This window comes from Pezoporus occidentalis, unplaced genomic scaffold (genome assembly GCF_034315485.1).
Source record: "Pezoporus occidentalis ecotype Australia unplaced genomic scaffold, CSIRO_AGI_Poc_V1 ctg23, whole genome shotgun sequence".
Classification (NCBI taxonomy): Eukaryota; Metazoa; Chordata; class Aves; order Psittaciformes; family Psittacidae; genus Pezoporus; species Pezoporus occidentalis.
The window spans coordinates 1,099,611-1,112,401 of record NW_026914180.1 but is presented as its reverse complement, the minus strand read 5'-3'; the positions used below and the strand labels follow the sequence as shown (position 1 = coordinate 1,112,401).

The following is a 12,791-nucleotide window of genomic DNA, read 5'->3' as shown; positions in this document are numbered from 1 at the left end:
GCGATTTATTACTTGAAGACTATCATATAAAGTCCACTTGCAGCGGAACTTCAGAAATCATCTTCACAATAAAATATTCACAGAGGTTCACTTTTCTTTTAAAAAAAAAAAAAGAAAAAAAAAAGAGCAGCATGTATGAGGCCGACAATTACTTGAAAATAATTTAAAAAACACCTTGACTCCAACTGGTAATTTAAAGTAGCCAACAGAAGCATTTTATTTCAAACCTAGACCACCATTAGCAAAAGAAAACCATCAAGCATTCTCATAAGTAGGTGCACTACTATCTGCTGAAAAAAAATGACAATTTTTTACCTATGGACTTCTAAAATTATTTGAAGTGAATTCTAGCATCCCCTTATCCACATCACTAAGGATAAACAAAGCCTTAACTCAACAGATCCTAACCTCCACATGCTGGATTTCGGACTATCTCGGCATACTCTGCAATGAGTCAGCCCAGCCATATTACACTCTTATCTTTCCTTAGTACCCACTGAAGACATTTCCAAAACAAAACCAATGTAGTTTCTATGCTTTAGTACAAACACCACTCTGACAAATGCATATGCTTGTACACTAACATCCCACTTTCTCGAGGTGTTGGGAGTGTTTTGTACAGTGCCAGGCTACCTTGCTACAAATTGTACTGCTGTGCCTTTCTGGTCATCATCAAACAGCTGCTTTCTGACTTTTTCATTATTAGTTTCCTTTTCACAGCTTAAATCCCTGCTAGTATTACTGGAAATTTATTACTTGGGTTCATTTTTATTTCTCTCTGTGTGTTGGTTCTTGGTTTCCTTGGATTTAGGAGTACAGGAGAAGTAAGTTTTTATGTTGGAAAGCCCCAATAAATATTTTTAGATACACAACTTACGAAGATTGCAAGTGTTACTTGAACAGTTTGGTAAAAGAAATACTTCTGGGCTGTGGGGGGGAGAATCAGAACTGCCTGGTGCAACAGGAATTCACCACTGTGGAAATTCTATTTGAACAGAACTACGACAGCACAAGGTCAACATGAAGATTTGCACTTCAGGGCTTAATCTAACATATTACACCATGCAAAATGAAATGGCAGAGCTTCATTATTTCTGTTTAGGACATTCCCTGAAAGGACACTTTGAACAGAAATTATAAAGTGAAACCTCCTGCTGATCTCATCATTTTTTTTTGAGATGGGGCATTACAGTTCCTGAGCACTGTTCTGCATCTCATGGACACACTGATGGATCTAGGGGCACCTGGTCCTTAGCAATCTGTTAAACCTGCTTCTTGCAGCTGAGGCAGGTTTTGTCTGAAAGCTCATTCTTCTCATTCTAATAATATTACAGGTTTATACATGAGATAATAACTACATACTGTTACTAAGGCAAACAACTGTTTGATTTAAAGGTATTAAGAAACTGTCACTGCCAAAACAACTGAGCTAGTAACATTTTTAAAAACACTCCGCTCTCAGAGCTCATTTGCCTGCCAGAACGATGTTGAACAGGTGATTTATAATAAAGTGCAGCGCAACAGTACAAGTAAATACCAGAATGAGACGTGAACAGATGGCTGTTTGAAACTGCCAAGTTTGATTTCCAGTTTTGTTCAAATTTTTATTCCTTTTCTCATCATGACACGTTTAGAAAAGAAAATGTGGTGGCAACTGTAGGGTAACGTGAGTACCAACAAGTCTGAAAGACTTAGAGGGGAAAAAAAACAACCTTAACTATCATAATACTAACAGTGAACGCTCTTTGTAGTGATACTAATTATTGTGCCTAAGTTACCAGCATCCTTTCCAACACAGAAAGAATTTGCTGGAGTGTCTAAAATTCAAACTGTGCATTAAACTGTCCATGATAATCTGGAGCCAGAAACACTCAAGTATTCAATGCACTCTAAAAGTAAGGAGGACATTTCCTGGACTTTTTTTAGGTTTCATTTTCATTCTCCATTAAACTTCACCCTACTTGCTTCCTTGACATCATCAGTATCAACAAAAGGGGGAATCTTCTAGAAAGACACGAGGTTTTGAAATCTGAGGAAGAAGGAGTCCCAGAACTATGTACTCCCAATAAATCTCATTAAACAAATCCACTTAAAATCTCATTCCTTTGTGGATAAGCACAGACCTCTACACAGATGCAAATTGTTTTACAGTTATGTTGTAAACCCCCTCCTTCTGGGACTTTTCAATTTATGTCAATGTGTAATTAGCAAATGAATTGCACTGTAGATTGCATCCAGTACTCTGTTCCTTTTCTTTCTTTAATTCTTCAACTAACGTTCCCTGTCCCACCCCCCCCTTTACAAAACTCTCAAACCATTTTCAGTTTACTGATTATCAATAAAATCAGCTTAGTATCACAGAAAGTCATGAGAGCTGGCAGCTGGCCAATACATGACTTGGTGGCAGGAATCATCTTCCAGTACATGTAACCCATCAGGAGAACTGCTGCTGAGAGTTCCGAATCAATATAAACACAGTTCATGTTCAGTTGGTCATTAAAGGCGTTTTCCTCTTTCTTCCTCTACTGAATAATGACACACAGTTCATATGCTGAAATACAGTTAGGACCTTTATAACATTATTTTTCAGTACTGTCAAAAAATTACTTTTAATATAATAAATGCAAACTGCTGTCAGTTAATCTTGTTTAGGAATCCTCAGCTAACCTATTTTGGTAACCATATCTTCAAGATTATGCAGGGCACCTATATGATGCATAAGCAAATGTCTGTATTACTTAAATGGGATATTCACAAATGGGATACTGCTCAGAGAAGCTGTGGCTGCCCCACCCCTGGTAGCGTTCAAGGCTCCAGGCTTGGAGCAACCTGGTCTAGTGGAAGGTGTCCCTGCCCATGGGCTAGATGAGCTTTAAGGTCCTTCCAACTCAAACCATTCCATGATTCTACATTTCTGCTTTTAATTCCGAACCCATGCTGTACTGTGGAACATACCTGGCATACTTAACTATTTTACTGGTTATTTTTCATGCACCTCCTCCCTTTAAATACAACACAACATTCAAGGTTTTCAACCAATTGCTATGAAGAAGAAATACATGTCTTGGCTTTAAGACTCAAAGCTGCTACACAGCGGCAGTGATCCTACACCAGACACAAGATAAAGACCTTTATTCTTCCTAGATTTTAACAAGGAGTTAAGAAATAGAGAATGTCTCTTGTTATAGGATAGCTCCTACACCATTTTAGCTAAAGTGTCAAGGGCTTATCTGTCCATGCAGTGTGGTCCAGCCCTCCTCATCACTGCACCATCTCACCCTTCAAACATCTACTATAGCTTTGCATACCAGAATTGTCCCAGGACACAGCCACCGGTGGCAAACACCTCTGAGCCCCTTACACTTCAGCATCATCACAGCACAAAGGAGCTGTTGCAATCCAGAAACGTACAATGGGCAGAAAAAAAGGCAAAATATAGCAAGGGAGAGAATAAAAAAGTCAAGCCTTTAGTCCAAAAATTCCAGTAAAATACATGCTTACATTGTCTTTCCCAAAATGACTTGCTTCATCAAATTGTTAATGTAGATTTCTAATCAATTTTAGTCTACAAGCTTGTATTTTTGAATTTGTAAGGCTTTTGTGAAGTTTCACCAAAATTCTTTATAGTCTTAAAAGTTCGTTCTTCCCCAGATGTTAAACATTACATCTTTCAATGTGCTTAGCTGAAGCAAGTATATATTACCAAGTCTCTTTTATGAATGTGTCACTATTAACCACACCTTTGCAGAATACTTCTACCTGAAGTATCAGTAGGAAAAATTTCCAGCTCCACAGTTCAAGCAAACCTTAGACTGAAGAACAACTTCAGAACCTATGCCTATCATCTGGAACCTCACCAAAGCTTTCTGATCATTAGATCCCCAGTAACATGTATGTCCTTTCAGAGGTAACCAATGCAAGTATGTAAATATTCAGGCAGGTATACACAAAACAGCTTCTGTGGACAAAAACAAAGCAGGACAGCATGCAAATTGTCAAACGTATGCTCAGAACAACTTTGTGCAAAATCACACCTTTTAAAATATTATCCTACTAATATTACTTCAAAGAAACATGTCTGAATTCTTCTACATGTGTCCACTGCAATAGCATCATTGTGGCAAATTTCTTTCTGACAGCTATGAAGATGGAAACTTATGCACCCACCCCAAAATGTTTTCCAAGGCTAGGTGTGTTCATCCCCAAGTGCTGGAGACACATCTCTCCCTCTGACTCACAGAGGCAAAGACAGGAGTGCTATACACCAAGGAGATGGCCAAGCTTTGCAAATCATCAAATAAACCAGAAAGTTTAAACTTTTACTGCTGATTACGGCAGGAAAGGAAACAGCTAAGATTAGTTTCACTGCTAATTCTGCTGGGAATCCTGGAGACAACTCAGGAAGTCAGAGATCTGAGGGGGTGGGGAAGAGCACAGCACTGAGTAAAAATCAATATATCGTTTTCTACCAACCAAGGAGGTCCTGCAACAGTGGCAGAAAACAGCTGAGAGAACTGGCTTCCCAGTTACTCACCAGAAATTAACTGACTTTAAATAAAATCATCAATATACAAACTCTAACTTAAGCCTGACATTCATGAAATATTTCCTACAAAACTGTCCTGAATTTTGATAAAATAGTTTTAAAAGCTACATACACATAAATTTTGACAGATCAGGTAGCCTTCATTTGGGGTTGCTCTTCAGTACAAAATACATTCTCCAGTACCCCATTTGCTCCTGTCTGTCATGCTTTAAAGATACTAACAAGTATTCAGAAAAGAGTAATGGCTCTTCCTTGCAAAAAGAAATGAGGAAAAAATCTCATTTAAAAACCCTTGACATCCTTAGAATCCGAGTCTATTATATATTTCTTCAGATTTAACTCACAATAAATTTTCTAGATAACAGAAGTCTAGTATCTAGCACAGCAAATCACTTCCAATAATGGGATTTTCTTTTTTTACAACTCATACTTTATTATCTTGTACAAAGAAAACAAGATGTGGCACCGTTACGCAAGTGATCATTTTGATAACATACTGAATAAAGCCTACAAACTTTATGTAGGCTCAACACCACACACTGAACTTTCCCTGCTTATTTGTCTAAAGCTGGAATTTTTCAGCTAGTATCTATGTTATACAGTAGTAACTGGTATGGAAAGGACTGGTCTGTATAGGACTCACTTCAATTTTTTTGTCTTAAAGAAAACATTCTGGAAGTACAACAAAGGACAGAACGGTATCACAGCAGACCACACGGAATATATTTTTACTCTGATCTACTTCGATGCTACTTACACCTCCCACACTTGTCGCATCTATGTCCATTTTATGCCTTAACCTCTCCCAAGTAAACATTAAGAGAGCTCCTGTCAAACTCCAGCAAAAGTAGAATTTATAGAAGATGAACACTTCCAATATTAAGCTCTTAAAGTCTCTGGCTATGGTAGAAGACAAAAGACATCCTTCCCCTCTGCCTGCCCATAGCCCCTACAAGAAGCTCTGGAAGTTCAGTACAGCATTTAAACCCACTGATACCACATCATCCTATTTGAGCCTTCTGTCTAGGAAGATGAGCACTAACAATACAGCTTGTATGAATATCCTTCAATAGAATAGACACATGAAAAATTAGGAGATGCTGGTGAGTGCTTTTGTGAGATTTTCCAGCTGGTCTCCACTGTCAAAAGGAGTCAAAATAGTATATTACCCCTAGGCGCAATCCAGATGTGGTCTATAAACATCTGAACAGGCTTGCTCATTAGCTCTGTCAGTCATTCTTCAATTCCAGCTTGGGAGATTCCTCCCCTTTCTGGATATACTTATGAACTGGGATAAGGGAATACACATAACCCACCAAGCGGGTGGGCAGAGACACATGGACTTCACTGTGAGAGAACCCAGCCCCAGGAGTGGTATGAGGACAGATGGGGTCAGAGGGTCAGGAGCCCATAGTAAACACTGAAGCTATTCCCTGTCCCACTATCAACCTCCAGATGAGCTCAGCAGCTCTCAAAACCCAGGACTTCATATCCCCAGCTCTGCCCTGGAAATAGGCTGGAGCACTTTGGCAGCTCTCTTCTTCTTCCTGGTCCTACACACATCTATATGCCTTGCTTCTCTCCCATCAATGTAAATCTCCCTGGCAGGGAAGAGAAGGAGGGACTATTCACATCTTACCCAACTGATCTATACAGTGGGTAAAACCTAAGGAACCATAGAATGGTTTGGGTTGGAAGGGACCTTAAAAATCAGCTCGTTCAAAGCCCCCTGTCACAGGCAGGGATGCCTTCCACTAGACCAGATTGCTCCAAGCTCTGTCCAGCCTGGCACTGAAGGCTGCCAGGGATGGGGCAGCCACAGCTTCTCTGGGTAACCTGTGCCAGGGCCTCACAGGGAAGAAATGTAAGAACGTAGAGATTTAGACCCATCTTTGCTTTTCCTATTTTTTAAAAAGGTAAACGTTAGAGCTTGCAGATGGAAACACTTCAAATCTAATTCTAAGTAATCCAGCTGAAATTCTCCATTGGATAGGGTTGAGTGATGGACAGATTCACTCCTCATTTCTATGTCCAGGAGTGCCTGAAATGGGATTTTTAATGGAAAATGTAATACTGAGTACCAATCACAGCGGTCATGGCAAACAACTCTTCCAGCTCAAAATTTAACAGAAAACAAAGGCACTCTTGCTTCCATTTAAGATTCAACATATACAGAAATTCTGGGCTATAACTAATTTGCAACTATTTTCATGTTCAAATGACGAAGCTTCCCACAGTTATACCAATCTACCAGGCAAACGGAAATAATGTCTTCCACCAACACTAACCAAATCAGTGAGTTTCATTTCTCCTAGCTGTCACTTGTTCAGCATTTCACTTCATACCACTTTAAAGAAACAAATATGGAGCCATTATCCAGAGGCTTATTTGGAATGTTCAGATTAAATTCTGAAAGCTGAAGTGTAGCATCGATCACATTGCATTTTACTGATTATGTCAAAAATGCTATTTGCATTTCTGAACACTGAATCGACAAAACGTAGGTCAACTTCAGTTTCTTAAAGGCATGTTAAAACTTCTGAACACTTTGGTTAGATCACTGCACTGAAACAAGTGCGAACTTAAGATGATGCGCTATGAAGAAATGGTAACACTGCAGCTTAAAGACAGGGACTGAATATTAGATATTCATGTAAATTATCATTCATATTACTGCCAGTATACTTCAGCTTGTTAACTGCTACCCTGAATCAAATCTTGGGTTACTACAGGTTACTACAGTCTCACTGGAACATAAAACCTACTGTATGGTTACTCTGGTTTCACATAACAACTATGTCATTAGTTAATGATTTAAAATTTTACCCTCTGCAAGCAATTCTCATTCCAAAGTAGTGCTGGAGTGTTTTTAATGCTACTTGAAAGTTAAAATTCTGACATAAATAAAGTTTGTTGAAACAACGTCTCAGGAACATTTAAGTATGTTACAGTGTCTGAGTACTCTGACTCCTTCTGATGTAATGGCAAAAAAAAATATTAAAAACTTTTCCATGCATTCTCAAGATGCCTTTTATTTATGACACAATTAAAGACACTTATTTGGGCTTTTAACTTGAGAACTTCAGATCTTGTTATTTTAAATTATAATGAATAGTGGTCTCTATGCTGTTGTTTCCCCGAAGTTATTTGAAAGAAAGGAGGGCAAAAAGGTTTGCTTGTTTGCGCAAGCATCCTCAGGGAATTACACTGCTCATAAAAAAAATTATAATGGTTTATGTTTCACTGTGAACCTTTTTCAAATAATTTATTGCAGAAGAAAATACACTTCTGCAGGGACACTAAAGCATTCAGTTACTCTAAATAATTGAAAATTGATGCTCAGCTGACAGACAAATGTTATGGAAGTCAGAAGAGATGTATCTGAAGATAAAAAACACAACACCACAGCCTGAAGGTAGTACATGAAGAAGGCTGGACTATTATTACGCTACTACTTAACTTGGCTCATGGAAACAGACAGGAATTTGCATTATTTGATTAGGATCAAATTAAATCATGTAGGTAAAAAAGGGAAACTCACTTTTTTGGACTGAATGCCTATTGCCCCCACAGTCACACCCTCTGCATTACACTCAGTGCAAGGACTTGCCGTCATTGCAGAGTTTTCTATAGGTTTAACTGCATGAATTTTACATTAGAGGTCACTGTTCAATTAACTAGTAAGTAGTAATATGTTCCTTATAAACAGTTGATTTTATCTGTAGAATTTGTTATACAGAGATTCAGATCCTCAGTTTTAATTTGTAGTTTTTATGTTTATTCTTAGTTGCTCATGTTTATCGCAGATATAACAAACCCCTTTTGACAAACTTATGTCTCCATTTTAAGTTACAAGTCTTGTTAATGCTTCCAATTTCCAGAAGTGCCAAATGACCACAACATAAAATATTTCTGCAAAGAATTACTATTTTTCTTACTTATAGAAACAACATGGACTTAAATTCTCCATTTAGTGCTCAAAATATCTGAAATCACCCATGTACCCCTTCCAATTGGGAGAATGTCAGTTTCTATTTGCCGGAACTAATTTAATGACACAGAGAGAGACCAAATCCTCCAGGAGCATGAACACCACAGGCATTTCAGAACAAACGTTACTGAACAAAAGTTAAAATATGACTGAGGCAACTTTCCACGTTCAGCTTTCATTTTGACAACTAAATACAGTGCACCACCATGTGGCAACTTATTAGGGAATGGTTCATATACCAAGTCTGTTTTTTTTCCACCCTTGAGATTTTTTAGCATTTGTTTGAAAAAAGTTAACAATTCCATCTTAGTATCAACAAGCTCCTCTTCAACAAGCTGTCACAGCTACACGTATCTCAAAGTTAACTTTAATACATTTGGATTAGCAAGAAAATATTTTGGCATTTTTATCTGCTTTACAAATAAAAAAAAAAAAACAACAACAAACCCAAACCTACAACCACTCCACGACCAGAGAACTTCTCTGCTTTTTGCCATTAGTCCTCCCTTGCAGGAGAGAAACTGGGCATAAGCACATAGTGCACACTGAGCTCCTTTTAAGAGTAAATACATTTTGAAAAAAAAAAGAAGAAAAAGTAAGCTAAATGCTGGACTCACAGCTGATTAAAAGCTTCAAATCTTGGGGGGGGGGGGGGGGAATAAAAATCAAACACTTGAAGCTATACACATGTATTATTTAGCAGCTGTTTAGCTACTGTAAAACTGCTTCTCTCCATGCTAAGAAGAAAAAAAATACTTTTTTCCATGAGAAACACCAACAGAAGAAGGTCCTAAAACCCCTAAGAAAACCCTGACTCCTGAAGCTGCAACACGCCACTCAGTGCCCTGGTACACATTTTGGCAGCCAAACGTTAAACTTGGAGGAAAAAGGAGGTTTTCATTAAACTGGACAGTCTGCTTACACAGTATAGTGCTGTTGCAATTCACTATATTACAAAACTTCTGAAGATAGGCTCAAGTGATCCTTGTACTCATTAAATAAAGAGTTAGTTCATTATACCTTAACATACTGGTTAGCCATTTGTACCAACACATTCAGTTCAACCTGAATGAGCAGTGAAGACTCGCTTGAAACATCACTCTCCCACTAGGAACCTATCTGTATTCCTCATCTCAGCTTTGGGCTCTCTCAGAGCTCACCAGACCTCAAGGCTTTGCTGAAATTGTTAAGAAATCTAACAGAAAATTGGGTGACACGACATGCAACCATGTAAGGAAGACAGGTAGCGCAACGGGTTTTCACAAGCTCTGTACCTCGAGCAGTGGGAAAACCTGTAGTAGAAGAGGCAGCAGCAAGCAGCACTCTCCTTCCAGCGCCCAGGACAGACCTGCAGTCCTCTCTGCAAAAGTTGCTCTGACATGATTTGAGTTTCACCACAGAGCACACAGTCAATCCAAAGCATGTACTTTAACCACATTTAAAAAAAAACAGAAAAAAAAAAAAGAAAAAAAAATAAACCACCTCATGTATTACAATTGTCCTGAAGTTTTCTCATCTCAAACTCCAGTTACCCTCCTTCAACTCAGCCCACCCTTGCAAACAGGCAGCCCCCTGCTACACAATTAAGATCATCATGATTCTCTGCCAAAGACAAACGAACAGCAAGAATACAATGCATATTATGCAAGTTACTGCATAGTTATGCAAGTTATATGCATATTTTCGCTATGCAGCGTAGCTCACCACGCTGAGGACTCTGAAGACACTTGTTTGATGTGGATGCTTACTCTTATTTTGAGCTGTGAGATTTTCCTCTACTTGTCTCAACTGGCCTTTTTACACTAAAATTTCAACCAGCTTGCTAACAATATTAATGAAGCTCTTGCATTCTACATAGCCCATTAAGACCACAACAATATCTGAGAACAGTGCCACCTATGTCTACTCCAAACTGGGTTGTAGGAGACACTGCAGGCAAAGCAACAGCACCTTATTTACTGTAGACACCCCATGCTCAATACTCCTAAAACAGGGGAAAACATCAGAAATATTGAGGCAAACAAGGCCTCGCCATGGAACTATCACTTCACAAGGGATATGAATTAAAGAGTTATGAGAGCACTCCTATACTGAAAAAAAAATATTTTTTTTATTCAAACACACCCCAACCTGATGTTTGTTTTTTTTTTTTATTTTTTAAATCTACCTCCATACTACTGCTCCAGTCAATACTGGTGAGATGGGAGGATGGAAACGTGCCGTACAACCTTTCATTCGAAAGTCACAGGGAGCAACTTCTCCAATGTTAGAGGCCCCCTCACTGTTTATAAGACAAGCCATACAAAACCAGAAGCTTTCTGGATTCTGAAAATATCAGTTTTGTGGGGAGATATATCAATCTACCATTTTCAGAAGACCACTCGGAGGTCTATTACCACACCTACTAGGGATCTACAGTGCCACACTACTTCTCATTTCCATCCTTTCTCCTTGCTTCACCAGCAGTACCTGTTACAAAGCATAAACTTGACATCCAAATAACTTCCAAAATATCTCCCACAACTCCCCAGAACTTGAACCCTGCTGCTTACCTGTACCGTCCTCATTGCCCGCTCCAAGGACACAACCACTCACAGCCCAAGGACCCCTCCAAGCTTCCGAGAGGAAACAAGGTTAAGTGCAATCAAGTTCTAGACTCTGAGGAGAAGCAGCTCCTTTGGCCAGACTGGATTCATCTTATTTTGGAGTAAAACACAATCCAAGCGTGATGCCCTATGCAAGCAATGACTATTTATCTACAGAGTAAATACAGTCAGCTTTTAGAAGTAGCCTATGTTTCTTTCCAAGATCCTTTCACAAGTATCCTCCAACAACAGACCTGAAAGCTACACAGACTCTTCAATGTGAGGCAGGGAGATACACGGGAAAGTAGAGACAGGAATCAGGAAACACCCTTTTTTGCAAGAAATTCGGGGAGGGGGGGTGGGGGAGAGGGGAGGGGAGGAGGCAGGGAGAGAATAGGAAGCAAGGAGCAATTAAAATCTTTACAGCTGAGATTTCAAGACCTTCCAACACATCCAGCATAGGTATCCTTTCCCTCAAGCAGAGCACTAGTTGCAAAGCAACCACCTTACAAAGTTACCTTGCTGACCCTCAAGGAGCAGGAGTATTTTATTTAAATAACAACTGCTGATTAAACTCCGTATTTAAACACTGTAACAAGTTCCCAGCTGTATCGAAGCAAACAGCTTCAGAGACCTCCATGCAAATACCTTCATCCCACAAGAAAAAAAAACCAAACCTAACAAGCCCTCCTCTATTTCCAGCAGCCTAGAAAGGATTATATGGTTACTGAAGAATGCACGTTGTTACTACGTGGATTTTTAAGCTGCGATTTCCAGAGAAACAAAAAAAAAAAAAAAAAGGGAAAGAAAAAAAAACAAAAAACAAAAAGAGCACAAGTAAACCAAAACCCTGCAAACACATGGAGAAAGAGAGAAAGCGGCTCACCTTTATCCTGAGTGCAGGACAGGATCTCCTCCTCTTTGGGGTTAGTCACCTGGGTGATAATGGACGGGTTGTCCATGGAAACAGAGTGAGATTCCACCTGGCTATCTCCCTCCCAGAGGCAGGATCGTGTGTGGAGGGGGGGGGGGGGTGTTTGTTTGTTTAAAAATCAACACGCAGATTTGTATTTAAAAACGAAAAACAAAAAACCAACTCCTCCAGGAGCGAAGCCAAGCGGGAAGGGGGAGGGTTGAAGGGGGGGGAGCACCGCGCACAGGGGCCCCTCCGCTAGCGCAGCCCCCGCCGCTCCTCCAGGCGCCAATTCTTCACAGAGGAGGGGGGCGGCAAATCAACCCCCCCTTAAGAAGGAAACAGTGATTAATCCAATTCTCCCTTCCTGGCAGCGATCCCTCCAAGCCCCCGCCGCCGCCGCCTCCCGAGGCGGGGAAGTGCCCCCGGCCCGCCGTGCCGCGCCTCCCCCCGCGGCGAGCCCCCACCTCAGGCCGCCCCCCGCATCCACCTGAGTCGCCCCGCGGGGCCTCCCCCGAGCGCGTCCCCTGACACAGCCCCCGATCCCTACATACCCCCCTCTGCCACCGCCCTCCTCCGCGCTTATCTCATCCCCACGTCCCCCGGCCCCCCTCCCACCTCCCCCCCACCCCCTTCCCGCGGGCAGCGCTGCGGGCTCGGCGGAGCGACGCCGGGCTACCCCCCCTCCTCCTTCTCCTTCTCCTCCTCCTCTTCCTCCTCCTCCCCCCTCCCTTTCCCGGGTCACGGGCCGCCGCC

At 40.7% G+C, this 12,791-nt stretch overlaps 1 protein-coding gene across 4 annotated transcripts in view; it reads right to left on the bottom strand.

Moving 5' to 3' along the window:
- CTDSPL (CTD small phosphatase like) overlaps positions 1–12,514 on the bottom strand; it is an 85,086-nt gene extending 72,572 nt beyond the window's left edge. The window contains exons 1-2 of one of the 4 annotated variants that reach the window (XM_062621358.1): positions 12,360–12,514; positions 12,009–12,329 (exon numbers count right to left, since the gene is read on the bottom strand). In XM_062621358.1, coding sequence (XP_062477342.1) covers positions 12,009–12,084 — 76 coding nt within the window. In that variant the 5' untranslated portion in view covers positions 12,085–12,329; positions 12,360–12,514. Of the gene's footprint in view, positions 1–12,008 lie in introns of all 4 variants that reach the window. The other 3 variants (XM_062621357.1, XM_062621359.1, XM_062621363.1) reach the window with 3 other exon arrangements.
- Positions 12,515–12,791: the final 277 nt, after the last annotated feature.